This window comes from Anguilla rostrata, chromosome 5, assembly GCF_018555375.3.
Source record: "Anguilla rostrata isolate EN2019 chromosome 5, ASM1855537v3, whole genome shotgun sequence".
Classification (NCBI taxonomy): domain Eukaryota; kingdom Metazoa; phylum Chordata; class Actinopteri; order Anguilliformes; family Anguillidae; genus Anguilla; species Anguilla rostrata.
This window is the reverse complement of record NC_057937.1, coordinates 46,405,121-46,420,325: the sequence shown is the minus strand read 5'-3', so window position 1 is coordinate 46,420,325 and position 15,205 is coordinate 46,405,121. Positions and strand designations below refer to the sequence as shown.

Genomic DNA, 15,205 nt, shown 5'->3' with positions numbered 1-15,205 from the left:
TGTGTGGCACATTTCATACTAGAAACTATAAGGAATGTGGTTTTGTGTTTGATCCTCTTTTTATCCTCATTTTTATTTAAATTTTTTAACGTGTGGAATTGTAGCTACATTTCAGAAGTTTTGCCATCACAGGGCTGGAACATTTTCTGCATTTGGACCCAGGAAAGCTCATGCATCAATCCACGTGTAGCCAGGTAGGCCTACTGCTGCAGTGTCATCAGTTGAACTGCTCTTGAATGGCTGGACCGCACTACCTGGAGAAGACTGAGGGGTGACCAGAGGGGTCCTGTTTTATAACGAGATGGGGGCCCCTCTCCCAATAGCCACCCAACTATCTCACTGTATTGTTTACAAAAGATGAGGCAAGTTAAATCATGAAAGCGTACCTGTTTGTTCATTGTGATGGAGATTGCGTATCTGTATTTTGTCTTTACTGTTGCTAAGACATTTTCATATTACTGTATGAATAGATAACCCAGTTTCCATAAACCTTTTCGATTGTTTTTTTTAATGGTCAGCTAACAAGTTGTTGCCTACTCTGTCATTACCGAATTTTTCAATATTCCAAGTTAAACAATTTACCTCAGAGGTAAACTTGCTGAGTCATTTTAAACATGTTTCATATTATTTCCGAGTTCTGGTGGAAGGGTGGATATTCCAGACTGTACTCTGATTGGTTCTTCATTCATACTGGGGAGGTGGTAACTGTGCCGTCTGCATGGCGGTAGGCATCTGGAAGAGGTTACTGGCTTCACTATTAGTGCTGAAAACTATCCCGGAGCTGAACTGCAACCTGAAAATGTCTTTTATAAAAGTGGACGAACAATCTGATTTCTCCTTCCACAATCTGCCTTACGGTGTGTTTTCGACCCCAGACAACGTAAGTGAACCGAATACCTATTGCTTTATGGCTTTTGTCGTGCAAGTTTGTCTTGAAGTGGTAGCTTTCTTATTAAATGTTCAGTTAAGAATTAATTGCGTATGTTAAGGTGGTAGCTACTGTACTTGCATGTAAGTCGACCCATGGGACGTCCGACGTAGCAGCATGGTATTATGAGCAAAGTGAAGGCGTTAATAAAATTTTGACTTTCTTGTTGTATAATATATGGTTTAGGTTGTGTTTGAAGAAAACGCCATTAATGAATGTAGACTAATGCAATTGTGTAAAATGTATTACCGATCTCACATGTCAGATTAGCCTACTATTTAAATGACTAGTTTGCTAAATCTTGTAAGCGAACGTTGGGGTGCATTAGGTGATCGATAACTTTTGGTCACATTTGGGTTAGAGTTGACTAGACCTACTAACATTGGCTTCAATACACCTAGGCTACTCGATTTCCTCCTGGGTCAACTGCAGTATGTTTGCCTGGAGTTTAAACCACGGGTTTAAATATCATATACGCGATACTACATCAAATACCTCGATACTACAGAACTGCATTACAGCTGCAACGACTAAATCCTTATTCGTAGCTATGCTTTTGTGTACAAGGCCTGCACCTTAATTATAAATATTCTTTAAAGAATAAGTCACTGTTGGTGCCACTCTTGAACAATGAATGATGAAACAAACATATGCAGTAACTCTTCTACTACGGCTGTAGAAGCTCAAGTTGTTCTGAAGTTGCACCTTCCTGTTTTCTGTTTGGCAAAGAAGTAAGACACAGAGACAGCCACAGAGATTCTACTCTTGAACGCGTTTGTTCAAATGGCAGAAAAGATTGCCTACATTTTCAGAACTGTTTGGTTTACAATACTGGACCCTGCCAGTATAGTATAGACAGGACTGATAGTCAGTCCAGAAAATCTGCCTAGTGGGTGGAGTGGACCCGAGTTGCCTTTTCTGATTATACATTACTGGCAGACAGCCATTGCAAGGCTTAGCCAATCACTGAGTAGGTGGGCTTAACGTTGACATTATCACCTCATGTTTCTCTATTCCAAAAAAAAGAAAAGAAAAGTGATGTCTAGCTGACTGCTTTGCATTTTCCTCATATCATCACGTTTCATACTTTGGGCATGTAAACTCAGAAACTTGATGATGAGGGGGAAAAAATCAGATCAAATAGATCATGTTTCTGTGGTGAATCACTTAATTTTGCTGACATGTTTAATTTCATTAGCTGTCCTTGACTGTGTCACTATGATTTGGAAATACTTTTGCTTCCTGTTTAATCTACATATTTTAAGCAGATCTGAAGAAAAAATGATTATTGTATATTTGATTTTATGGTAATATAAATGCATTTATCTCTAATTGCATGTGTATGCGTGTGTGTGTGTGTCACTTACCTGGACTACAGAACATGCCTATGATATTCTGTTGACAAGTTGTGCTGTCACTAGGTTTGTATCGCTGGGTCCACTGGTAGGCCCGGTAGTCCTTAAGTGGTCTTTGTCACTCGCAGCCTAGGCACAGAATTGGCGTTGCCATCGGGGATCAGATTCTTGATCTCAGTGTGGTGAAGTCCCTCTTCAGTGGACCTGTGCTTTCCAGACATCAGGATGTGTTTGATCAGGTAACTGCTCACACCCTTAAAAACTCTGGTGATAAAGCTTTATCACCAGCTTAGTCTTCTATCCCCACAGTTGCTTGATAAACTCATTTAAAGTTTGCAGATGGCAGACTTGTTGCATGGATTTTGGTTTTTGGACTACTGGTAACATAGTAAAGAATATACATTTAAACCCTAAAGCCTATGCTGGCTTCTAAAAGCATATCTTTTAATCTGAATTGCTTTCTTAAATATCCAGATGTATAAATGCACAAAAACAAAACTTAGCAAGTGATGACAAATGCTTGTGATTTTTAGGCAACCCTAAATGCTTTCATGGGCCTGGGATATGAGGCCTGGAAGGAGGCCAGGATATTTCTGCAGTCGCTTCTGTCTGCTAACGAGTCCACTCTGCGAGATGACATTGGCCTCAGGAGCAGGTTAGTCCCTCTGTGTTTGACCTCGTAACATCAAAGATTGCCTAGATCCAGACAAGATCCCTCCTGATACGGCAGCAGGCACATCTAGAACGATCTGTTTCTCTCACTACATGTACTGCAGATAATAAGATGTAACAGGAGAGCTGTTGTACTTGAAATGGATAAGAGTGGTACTGTCCAAGAAACTGACATTTTGGGAAGGTGCTACCTGTGCTAGTTGCTGGTGTGGGTGTACTTAGGCTTTCAAGATTTTCATGTCTGAGAAGCCGGCAGGTTTTTCAGATTGTTCATACATTATACATTTTTTCTCTTTGTAAAATACTTGACAGTCCTGGACAGCTATACCCACAGATTTCTTCCAAAGCCATTTGTTAGGGTCCATAGATATTCGTAAAATATTTTTCCTTGCCCTGGGTTATAGGTCGCACAAACTATGGTCACAAAGCTTTCACACGTTATAACTTCTCACAGCCCTCTGTCATCCACCCTGCATGTGTGTAAAGCGTAAAAGTTTAAAAGGGATTTATGAAGTGGACCACAGAAGTTAATTCAACCCGAGTTCTGTCAGCAGGCCCAGGGGACACCGGTGGAAATGAGTTCAAAGGGAATTTCATATTGCCACTTGAAAGTAAATTCACACAGAGTTATTAATGCATGGGACAGCTTCCCAGGAGTTTTAGTGCAGCACTTGAATCATTCATTACCAAATCCGAAAAGAGGGGTAGTTTCTCTCAAGAGGCACTGTCAATGTAATCTTCTGCAATTTTTTAACCATGTCTCAAATATCATTTTAAATGTACTTTTTATTACTTTGTTTATTGCGCTTACAGTTTTCAATGCATTTCATGAAACGAGGCATCCAGATATGATTTTGTATGATTATAGATAAAGGAAAAATGACAAGCATAAATGGACCAGAGATGCTGAACAAGAAATATATGTATGTATTAATACAAGACAAACAATGCAGTCCTCCAATACTTGGAAGTACAGTAGAGTACAGGATGAGAGTGAGTGTGGAGTGAAATGAGTTGGGCTGTCTGCAGCATTCTGTGAGTGTGTGTGTGTGTGTGTGTGTTTGCATATTATGCATAATATGTGGGTATATTGGATCCAAACCCTGGCTCCTGTTTTTACTTTGGACCAAGTATAAATAGGCCCTCTTTGGCATTTCCATTCCATGTTAACTGACTTTTTTTTACACGTATTTATACACGTTGAGTGACTTGAGTGACTTTAATCCTGTATTTATTGATCTTTTCTTCCAGAGCTTTTGTTCATCAGAGCTCAGCAGTCATGCATCTCCCAGCTGAAATTGGTAGGTGGTCCTTCAATGTCAGAGTGCTGTCATAGCCATGCAGGTGTCTGTCAGTGACGGGTATGACATCTTTCATTTGTGCAAAAAGCTTCTGGCTGCAAGTGTTGTGTTTGAACTCCCTAAAGCACCGCAGTGACCTTTACCCCGTGCCTCCTTCATGACCCCACGGTCAGATCTGCAGTTTCTGTGGAAACCTGAATGAACTTCAATTTGTCTGAACTTCCATTTGAAGAGAATACTGTTTTTATTTTGGAATAGAATAGTTTTAAAAAATCAGAATGTCTAGGGCTCGATTGATTGATTAAAACAATAAAGCAATATAGCCACAAATCAAAGCAATAGCAGTACATGTATTAAACATTTTCAGGGATGTAAAAAAAGTCAAGGACTTATTTTCACTGTCTTAATTTTTAAAAAGGCAGGTGAACAAGCTTATTGTTTCTGGTTGATTTAATTTCAATTTACCTTAAAGTGCATGAAAATCTGCAATGTAGTTTTACGTAATATACAATATAGATATATAGAGAATGGTTATTACTAGGCATCATGATAAGATGCTTTATTAATCACCCTAGACTTATTTTTCCTCTTAAATGTATGGTTTGAATTTATTTTGTTGGCCATTTAGTCATGAAACACAAGGGGGCACCATACTATAATAGTTTATGAACACTCAGTTTTACCACCAAAGGCTGTAAAATGACTTCCCTTCTTTGTTGCATCTTAATGCTTCTATGTCTTAGGCTAAGTCATGTCCCTTGTGTGTTATGTACAATATTTGCAATCAAAGGCTTTTTTCTAATAGTTTGACATCCCTGCATTAGCATTTTAGCATACTCATGTAATGGATCCCATGGAAATCACAGGTAGCATGGCTGTGCTTACGTCTTTTGGCTTCCCTGATCTTCTGTTCCTCGTTTTCCTTGTGTCAGGTGACTACACCGACTTCTATTCCTCTCGGGACCACGCCACCAATGTGGGCATCATGTTCCGCGGGAAGGAGAACGCCCTGATGCCCAACTGGTAATGTCTTTTAGGGCTTAACACCACCCACTGTGTGCGGCCAACTCTCTAAATAATTCACCGGCCTGGTGGTTATGTGATCAATTTGAGGAACAGAAAAAGTGGAGGTTTTGTGTATGCTGTGCTCTTGATAGAGCTGTATTTCTGGCCCTGTTATTCTCGGGGAACAGCCAAGGTTTGTTTGCCAGAAGGTAGAGCAAGGCCTGAGCTACGATGTGTAAGGGTGCAAAGCTCCTCTAATTGATTTCAGTCCCGCTGGGCTTGTCTCCCAAGCCTGAATAAAACAGCCCTGTCTAAAGCAGTTGCCACATTCTTGCCATCAGTGCCACTTTCTGATTGGTCAAGATTTGCAATGAGTGAGGAATTGGAGCTTCACCAATGTTTTTTTAATAGATCAGAGTATGTTCTGGCCTGAGTGTGAATTGATCCAGAGTAGCTGGGCCAATGTTGGAAGGTAGTTTTTTTGGTTTGGGGGAGGGCTGAGGAGAGAGGAGAGGAGAGGACGGGAAGTGACTAGGAACTCTATTCTCAGGTTGAGGCTGCCTGTCGGCTACCATGGAAGAGCCTCGTCAGTGGTGGTATCTGGGACCCCCATCAGAAGGCCTATGGGCCAAATGAGACCTGATCCATGTGAGTGTGGGGATCATACCATCTTTTGGCTTATTTTATATGCTTATTATTATTATTATCATTTCACCCATTTAAATTCTAATTGTTTTTTTGCGGCCCTTTTTGAATTCACTTCCACCAATCACAGCTCAGCCCCCGGTTTTTGGACCAAGCAAGCAGTTGGATATTGAATTAGAAATGGTGAGTCTGTGCTGAAATACTTCTTGGAAAGGATACAGTACATCTGACATTAGTTGAACAACATATTAAATTATAGATTTACAGTTACAGTCAAAAGCAGTCAAAATGTATAGTTTAAAGCACTTGAATTAAGGCACTTGATTCCAACTGAATGCCCTGCATCTGAAGTCACATTTAATGGAATAATTTTAGGTCAGAGCAATTAATAATGCAGCAATAAAATGCTTCCTCACCTTTTTGCTTCAATATTTTACTTGTGAAGAGGGTTAAAGACAGTATGGTTTCACCAACTCCTAGACAGGGTGGGGTTGTGAAACTGAATTAGGTCAATGTTGACATACTCTATGCGCAGCTGTGGCAGTTTGACTGGTCAGGGCTTTACAGTGCTCCCATTTTAGGAGAATTTACTTCTGCAAATTGATGTGTACTAACTGACAAAATAATTTGTGAGAACATCTACTAATTCGGGCGCATTAGTGTGCTCTTAAATTTTTCAGCTTAGGAGCATGCGTGCTCCTTAGAAAAATGTTAGCATGCTGGTGATTATTTTAATTCCGTGTTTGTGCTAGGCCTTCTTCGTTGGAGCTGGAAACAAGCTAGGAGAGCCCATCCCCATTGAGCATGCTCACAAGCACATCTTCGGAATGGTCCTCATGAACGACTGGAGTGGTGAGATTGTCCGTGATGTCACACCTCTCTGCATTATACTGAGGAAGAAGGTTTCTGCTGGGTAGGCAAAATGCAGCGCATAAGGGAGTCACATTTCTCCAAATGTGATTGGCTGCTTATTTGTGGATGTTTTTTTTAATCCAGTAATTTATTCTGTGCATATGTGGCACACTTCCCTCCCAATGGTTTTGATCATTGTAATGGATGGCTTGCATATGAAGTGTACTGTTTAAGTATATGCAAGGTTAGGACACATATAAATACTGTGAGTCTTTCAAGGAGCCACTTGAATAGGTCCATTTGAAACAGGGAATTTTTCATTTTTTTCATTTTCGGTTGTCTACTTTCTCTCTTGAGAGAAATGGTTTCTCGCTTTGATGACATTAGGTTTGATCTGACCCGGAAATCCTCAGCCATCAGACCTTTGCTTTGAGCCAGTGTTCAGGGACAGGCCCGCAGATAAACGGAACAGCCTTGTTTTATTCCTCGAATGCACCTGGGTAGAGATCCTCTCTGTGCCGGGTGCATGGAGGTCATTCTCATCAGCAGATAGACTTGGCTGGCGTAACTGTAAAGAGTCTGAATGACTTACTGGTGGTCTTTAGTGGAGGCCGGCCAGCGGTCTAAAGATTACATCGCCTGGCACCAATTAGCACTTCTGCTGGCAATGTGCTACTGGCAGTGGTTCATGTTGTCCAGCTTAATAAAACTTATAACAGATGAAATTTTATTGTCTTTTTGAATTTTTTTGAAAAAGGGAAATTCACATCTTGCCCCCTTTCTGCTCAAGTGTGCTAAGTGGACTTGATATGATTTGGTGACACCGTTCCTCTATGCCAAGTTGTGTTTCACAGCAATGGCTACCTTCAGTTTTTTATTACTCCAATGCCAACATCCACATTGGCTTCCTCTCAAGCATACCTGCAGAAATTGCTTTGTTATGGCCCATCTGCAGACAGGCGAGAGTATGATTGCGGTTTCCGAAAGGTAGTACAATACTGAAGAGGAAAACTGCCTGCTTTAATTTGGCTTTTTGCCGATCTCATTTTTTTACTGGGAGAACTGTATAAACAATGGGGAACTGCATCTGTGGATTTGTTTAAAACAAATAGAGGTATTGCAGCTTTGTAAATGGAGGGAACAGCAAAGCTTCTTTCATCATGTTATCATCTCTCAGCATGTTATCATCTGTTATAATTTGGTTGGTTTTCCTTTTTAGTTCTAACCAATGAAATCTTCATTGTGCATAAACCAGACATTGCTATCTATATGGCTTGTGGTGTCTTTATTAGAGATTAATAGGGAAAAAGAATAGCATTTTTAAAAATGCCTTGTTACAACTGTTATGGAAACAGTTGTAACAGCCCATCCTGTTGGTACAACATGAATGTTGGTTTTTTCAGAGGAACAAGCATGCAGCCGCAACCAGCTGTTTGCTGCGATTCGCCAGCAAAGCTGCTGCAGCTACTGCACCGCATGCAGCTGCCATATTAGAACTGCAGGTGCTCAGCCAGCAGCAGTCAGTGGGGGTTACCCTGCACTCTAAAACCCTCCCTCCATAATTGCGTGTCCGCTCAGAAGCCCAAAATAACAACTGACTGTGCTGCATTGCTCATCATTTCCACTGGAAACTCTGCTCTGTTGTAAAGCCAGATTGTGTCATCGGCTGAAAGAGAGGAGGTTGGGTTCCCGTCCCCCAGGAGCTGGTTCAGAATGCTCAGTTATGCATACGAGCACTTGATACATATTAGTCATATCAATTTTTAATTTTTGAACAGAGTGCTCCCTTAATACGAACCCTCCCTTATTTTTCACATCCTGAAGAGTGGGTGTTTTTGTTTGACAGTCCGGCCTGTCGTGGTTTTGCACGATTGCTTTTTTATGCCTAGTACTTCATAATGATTTTTGTCAGCTTTCAGGACCAGGATATGACATATAATGTATGCGTGTTGCTGCCTCCTTGGTTGTGGAGTGGCTCACAGGATCTGCACCAGTGCTTCGCCTCCCTGGGCTGAAGTGCTATCCATCCCGTCGTTCACACGCACTGCTGTTTCGCTGCTATTTTTCACCCAGCATGCACTGCACTCTCAATTCCTACCCACAATAACATGAACATGTGTATGTGAAACCAGCGGTGTATTCAGCTAATATATCAGACCTTTACCTGCAGGAGCCCAGCTGTCAGGCTGTGCTGAATGAATGATAATTATGTGCGGGTGGGACTCCTTCTGGTAGCCATTACCTTTTTATTTAAAAAGCGCTTTTTTATTATTTCGCAGAATGGGAAGCGAAAAGCTGTAGGTAATGAGCCATCGCTGCTCGCTTTCAATATGCGAGCTTTCAAGAAGACAGAATAGGAAGGAAGATAATGGTTTGTTAGTGAGAATCAGGCTTTTATTCAGCAGATTATCAGGGTGGGTAGCTAATGCAGGTCCGGCCGTCTTTTTCCAGTGAATGGCACCCAGGACAGCAGTAAAGATATGGCTGTCTTATTAGCTTCACCATTTTTCGTCTACTTTCCATTATAATATTGTTTACAATTGCATTTTACATTCTGGGCTGAATCAATTAGATCGATCGACATTATTGTCGATCTACTTTCCCATTTCTTAAATTTGTTTGACAGGCATTTCTGCTTCTCAATCACTGTACTGTAATAGCAGTGTTATTGTCAAGGGTTCTATGTCAAATAAAATTTATAGATTTTTAAAAATTGCATGGTTAATGTTCAGGTCCACACAGATATTATATATTTGTGGTTCCAAATAGGATTCCCGTCACTTGTGTTACAGTTCGAAGGTGACTAAAGTTTAGAAGTTTGAGTGACTTTGCTGTACCCTTTTTCACTGTGTTCTAGCTCGGGACATCCAGGCCTGGGAGTACGTCCCGCTCGGCCCTTTCCTGGGGAAGAATTTTGGGACGACGATCTCCCCCTGGGTGGTCCCCATGGAGGCCCTGCTGCCGTTTGCCCAGCCCAATGCAGCGCAGGTAACGCGGGCACGGAAGAAACAGGATGGTGCGCAGGTCTCTGATTGGCTCGCGCTGTTAGGCAGCACGCGGAGCTACCGCGGCGATATTTCAGCGTGATGGAAAGAGACCGCACCGCGGGGCGCCGCCGTCGACTAACGAGCAGAGATGAAATGGATTATGCGCACGTTCATGAGTTATTAAAGCAGCCTGCACTTCCACTCCGAATCGCATTCCGCGGTTGTGCCTTTTCCAAAAATGGGAAAAATGAATCTCCTTTGTTTGCAAGGGCTCTCCGAACTGGATTTGGGGACCAGGACTGTGTCCCAGTGTAGTGTGTTATCAGTCTGGCGTGGGCATGTTATCTCAGAAGCCCAGAGCTGTGGGGGCTCTTAGGGATTCGGGGGGGGGGGGGGTGGTGTGGCACCAGCTCCATGGTTTTCATGTGCCCTCCCATCGCTGCCCTTTGTTCTTTGGCATTGCAGGACCCGGGGCCACTTCCATATCTGCGCCATGCCGATGCCTACACATTCAACATCAATCTCTTTGTCTCTGTGAAAGGTACCAAAGACACAGCACTGCTAATTAAACGCCGTGCTAAATCTCGCTACTACAGAGAACCTGTTCGCCCTAATAGTTGTAATGGGTTGTCATTAAATGGTCTTTATCACTACCGGCTAGTTTAATTGCCTTAATTTTACTGGCTCAGGCTTGTTATTTTACAGTTCGATCTTAAATTTTCTACTTCTATTTCGAAGGTGAGGACGGCTAAATGTTACCGTCTCTGACATAAGAGTAATTAAGGTTATTATCGCCTGTTCGGTGGAGAAGCCACATGTTGGCGTCTCCTATGAAGACCCTTTTATGATAACAAGAAACAGAAGAATCTGAAATGCAAACTCTGTTCTGGTGTTTCTTTGTGAGATACAAGGTAATGTGATTTGCAATGTGCAATGCAGGGCTGTTTGAAAATGAAGAGTAGCCAGCTCTGTCCTTACAGCACCAATATTTGGTTGTGACCGAGCTGACCTCATAATTTTTCCATGTGTGATGTCAGTTTTTAACGTCTCCCCCTAGGCGAAGTCATGAAGGAAGCTGCCACCATAGTCAAGTCAAACTTTAAGGTAAGATGAGGTCCAATTTTACTCTTTTTTACAGTAGAACTCAAAACCCAGATATTCATTTATAAATGAAGATACATTGATATGCTGGAACAGACCGTTAAGCCTGATAACACACCAGTAAAGAGTAGTCCTATCATGTCTGCGTAGAGGAAGTAGCGGATAGTAGCGGATGAACTCTTTTAACCACTGAATCATGGATCGGGATGATCTGATTTCTCTCTAAGTCCACTTAATGCCTGGGCTTATCTGTAGAGACGAGGATCAAGGACAGCAAGGAGAGGCACGATAGACTCCAAGCACTCTGCAAAGGCTGATTGTGGAGATCAAGGCTTCTCATTTGTTAAGAGGCATTGACTTGTTCTGATACAGTATGTCTTCCTGCAGTACATGTACTGGACCATGAAGCAGCAGCTGGCGCACCACACGGTCAATGGCTGCAACGCCAGGCCGGGTGACCTGCTTGCCTCCGGGACCATCAGCGGGCCGGTGAGTGCCTGCAGGCGTACGCGGCGTGGTCTGAGTGCGGATCGAACCCCGTGACCCCAGAGGTTGCAAAAGTTCCCCATGGGAGCATTTTAACCCTTGTGTTGTCCTCAAGGTCAAAAATAAGTAGCTTTTTCTGGAATGACCCTACCATTAGAAAAAGTTAAACATTGCCCTTTTTTGTATGTTTGAAAAAGCGGTATACGATTAGACTACAAAGATTGTATTATTTATGAGTCTTTTTTAACCCTGTGGTCATAAAATCAGAAGTCATAATCAAAGTTAGGCGGCACGCGTCTATTAGAGGAAAAAAATTCATTGTGACGTGTTTAGTAGAAAAAACGAGTGGTGTAGACTGAACAAATACAGTCTCTGGATTGCGAAGTAGGAAAACAGTTGACATCCCTGATGAAGACCTAGAGTCTTCATGTGTTGGTCTGTTTCATTGCCTTGTTCTAGCCCATTAATAAAGGCTTTTTATCTATTTTTTCACTTGGAGACAGAGTGCCTTGGCCTTTTTCCTTAGTTACGGCACTTTATATTTTTATTCACTTTCCCGAGGCGGTCTTCTTTGAGGACTGTTATTCCGTGTTTGTCTTACCAATGAGCACCTGTCGTTCCTAGACCCAAGCAGCACTTCTTTTTCGGTTGTTTGAATAGTAGGAAAATAGTTAACTGCCAATTTATTGATGAGTGACAAGTTGTGTCTACATGAAAAAATATCTATTTAGAGTTTAAAATTCATTTTCAAAAGTCATTTTTGACCCTGTGTGATACAAGGTCCATGTATTACATGAAGACAGCACGAGGGATAAGACATTCACTGCTAAGGTAGATATGTGTATGTGTTTGGCTATGTTGTGATAATGTTTTACCATCTCTGCGGTTTGTGTCGTTCAGGATCCTGAAAGCTTTGGCTCAATGCTGGAACTGTCATGGAGGGGATCAAAGACGATTGATCTCGGGGGAGGGGAGACACGGACGTTTCTGAAAGATGGAGATGAAGTGTCAATCAAAGGTTTGTACTGAAGCTGTGCTGGCATGTGCTTTTTTCACCCAAGCGATAATCAAACTGACATAACCATGTGGCTAACCAGGCACGCTTTGTCATGAGCTATTTGCAACCAATGGAATGTCCTTTAGAAATCAGCTAGATACATATGTATTATGATAAGTTCATTCAAGACTAAGTTAAAAAATAATGCTTTAATCTGCGAATGGTATCAGTACTTATTTGGCTTTCAGACAGTGATCTTTTTTTCTGGTGCCGTTTGATGCTCTCAAAGATAATCATTTGAAGCCAGATAAATAAAGCCACTTTAGTGATGTGTGTGTGTGTGTGTGTGTGCACTGTGCAAACAGAGCTGTGGTCTAACATGCCAACGCATCTGTTAAAGCAACCAGCTGACGTGTGCTATGGAAGAAGGGCATCCACTCTCTTGTTTGTCTGTTCTAATCATCGTTGATATGAGGAAGAAGAATGTGTGGGAAAGTTGTCAGGAACAGCCGTTCTATGCCCTGCCAATCAACCCCTTTATATAAGCAGCTCAGGCCATGTGTATATAGTCCAAGTAAAACCAGTCAAGCCTGAACTGAGCGTACTGAGGAGATTTCTTTAGTTGTGTTTGCATATCCCTGGAGTTCTCAACAAGGCCAGTCATCATTCTGCCATTTTAAATAATCCCTTCCGTTTCATTTTCATGCATTGCCATTTTAATTAGTGGAACGTGTAACAGTTTTTCTTTCAAAGTGAAACACCAAACATCAGGCTGGTCCCAGCAATGGCGATGAATCCTGCTGATGATGCTAGCGTGATGATGTTGCCGTGTCGATGGATGGTGTTGATGGCGCGAGCACGTGTTTTGGTGCTGACTGATGACGGTGATGGCGTGAGCGTTAGCGTCAGTGTCCCCTCTGTCCCAGGCTACTGCGAGGGGAACGGATACCGGGTCGGCTTCGGCGCGTGCACCGGAAGAATCCTCCCAGCGCTGCAGCAGTGAAGGACTGCCCACGCCACGATTTCCCACAGCCAGTGCCTATAAGTGCCTCAGAACTCCTACGGGAAGGAGATGTTCCAGAACAAATGTTCTCATCAGTGTTGTTCAAAAAAGGGATGGCATGTATGTTTTTGATTGACCCAGACAATTCTTTGTATGCAGTGAAGGATATTTTAGATACTTACAGAAGTTTATAGTGACCTGCCTGCTTTACAGTGGCATTCAGGGGTTTGTAGTTTAAAGCAAGACAATACACTTCAAGTAACTCTAAAGCAGTTTATTGCAATAATTGCATCTTTGTCACAATGAATGGTTTCAGATTAAATTAATTAAATAAATGAAATAATGTAAGTGTGTATTGTTTTTACTCAGTTTCCCTTTGTCTAATGTTACATTTTTTCTAAAGATGAAATCATTCAGTGTGACAAATATGTCTCTATATGTGACAATTGTGTCCTATAAATGTCTAAAATCTCCTTCACTGCATGAAGAAATAGTCTGAGCCAATCAAAAGACAAACACTTAAACTGAAATTATATTTTAAAAATCCAGAAAGTGAACTGTCCCTTTAATGACTGTACGGCCAGTTTAAAAACTTTTAAGTCATTTCATTGGGGCTGTAAACCCTGTGTTGTGCCTTTTATAAAATATTTTTGGAGAAAACGAGTTGTTTAGCATACTAATACATGCTAATATGTTAGTGCCAGAAGCAGTGTTATTTTGATTGTACATGTGTGGGAATTTAATTATGAAGTCTGAATCTGATTCCATTTTAACTGTCCCTTTCTGTTTCCTAAGATAGGCCAATTAATTGGGTCTGAAATAAAGAAAACATCCAGTACTTAGCGTTTGCTACTTTTTTTATTTACCGCACTGTTTTCTTGATGTATTGCTTTTGTTTCTGTAGTGCACAGAGAGATGCGTCTGTTTGGATAAGGAAAGCATATAAATGAAAACACATCTATCACACCTGGCATATTGTGTGTGCCCAGCTGTACACTGACTGTGTCAATCAGGATGTGTGCCAGTCTAGTGGCAATTCAGGACAACACCAGACCTTTAAACAGGGTCAGCTAATTGGTGGTTCTAGAAAGAACTGGAGCATCTCAGCATCAACGTGCCACCAGGGGTTTATCTAAATGAGCTTCAGAGTTTTTGGATAATTACTGTAGTAGCTTTGGAAAACTCAGGAGTTGAGATAGAGCATCTGCTTTTCTGTAATTCATTTTACAAAATAATGATAAATAATTAGGATTTTGTTTTCATGAATAGGAATGCTACGAATAATGGTTGTTAGAAAAACATCTTCTGTTTTTAGCTATTAAAATGGTAATCTGCATAGGTCAGAGAAGAGGACACTCTCTTTATATAATGAATATAACCATTGCAAGCCTGCATTTGTCATTATTAAGACTGGACTCTAATGGAAACCATTCCTATTCAGAGGAGTGTAAGCAATAAAAGCATTCATTTTTGTTTTTAAGCCATTTTTCCTTTTGCCATCTTTAATGGAAACAGTATTTCTGCTGGGGACATAATCTTCATCAGATGTTGCAGCTGTTCTCACCAGTGGGATTCCAGGGATAGGCCAGTGCTGTTGACTGATAAACAAGATGAGGAGAAATTCATGAAGGTACTGACTGGGTTATTCCTGTGTGGGGGGTGACTGCGGTCAGATGACCTTGTTGTCACATGACAGCAAATTCATCTGAGCTTCAGAGCCAATCTGTACAGTAATCCTGATACCTGTCTCTCCCTCAGCTGACAAATAATCTCCATCTATCTATCCCTTATATATACCCGGTTATTCCTGGTCAGCGTCGTGGGAGGTGCTGGAGCCTATCCCAGCATGCATTGGGACAGAGATAGGAACACA

The 15,205-nt window shown here is 41.6% G+C and overlaps 1 protein-coding gene across 1 annotated transcript; it reads left to right on the top strand.

Moving 5' to 3' along the window:
• Nucleotides 1-633: 633 nt before the first annotated feature.
• fah (fumarylacetoacetate hydrolase (fumarylacetoacetase)) lies at nt 634-14,170 on the top strand. Its single transcript, XM_064336615.1, has 14 exons — nt 634-880; nt 2,412-2,522; nt 2,817-2,938; nt 4,207-4,256; nt 5,189-5,279; nt 5,812-5,909; nt 6,037-6,089; nt 6,659-6,758; nt 9,616-9,746; nt 10,211-10,286; nt 10,803-10,849; nt 11,234-11,335; nt 12,233-12,350; nt 13,256-14,170. The coding sequence occupies exons 1-14, from the start codon at nt 719-721 to the stop codon at nt 13,330-13,332; spliced, it is 1,338 nt and encodes a 445-aa protein (XP_064192685.1). The 5' UTR covers nt 634-718; the 3' UTR covers nt 13,333-14,170.
• Nucleotides 14,171-15,205: the final 1,035 nt, after the last annotated feature.

Bases quoted from the DNA above. Each gene is read 5' to 3' on its own strand.
- fah (XM_064336615.1), top strand. From the start codon at position 719: ATGGCGGTAGGCATCTGGAAGAGGTTACTGGCTTCACTATTAGTGCTG. The intron at 881-2,411 runs GTAAGTGAACCG...TGTCACTCGCAG, and splicing joins TGTTTTCGACCCCAGACAAC to CCTAGGCACAGAATTGGCGT. The intron at 11,336-12,232 runs GTGAGTGCCTGC...TGTGTCGTTCAG, and splicing joins CCGGGACCATCAGCGGGCCG to GATCCTGAAAGCTTTGGCTC.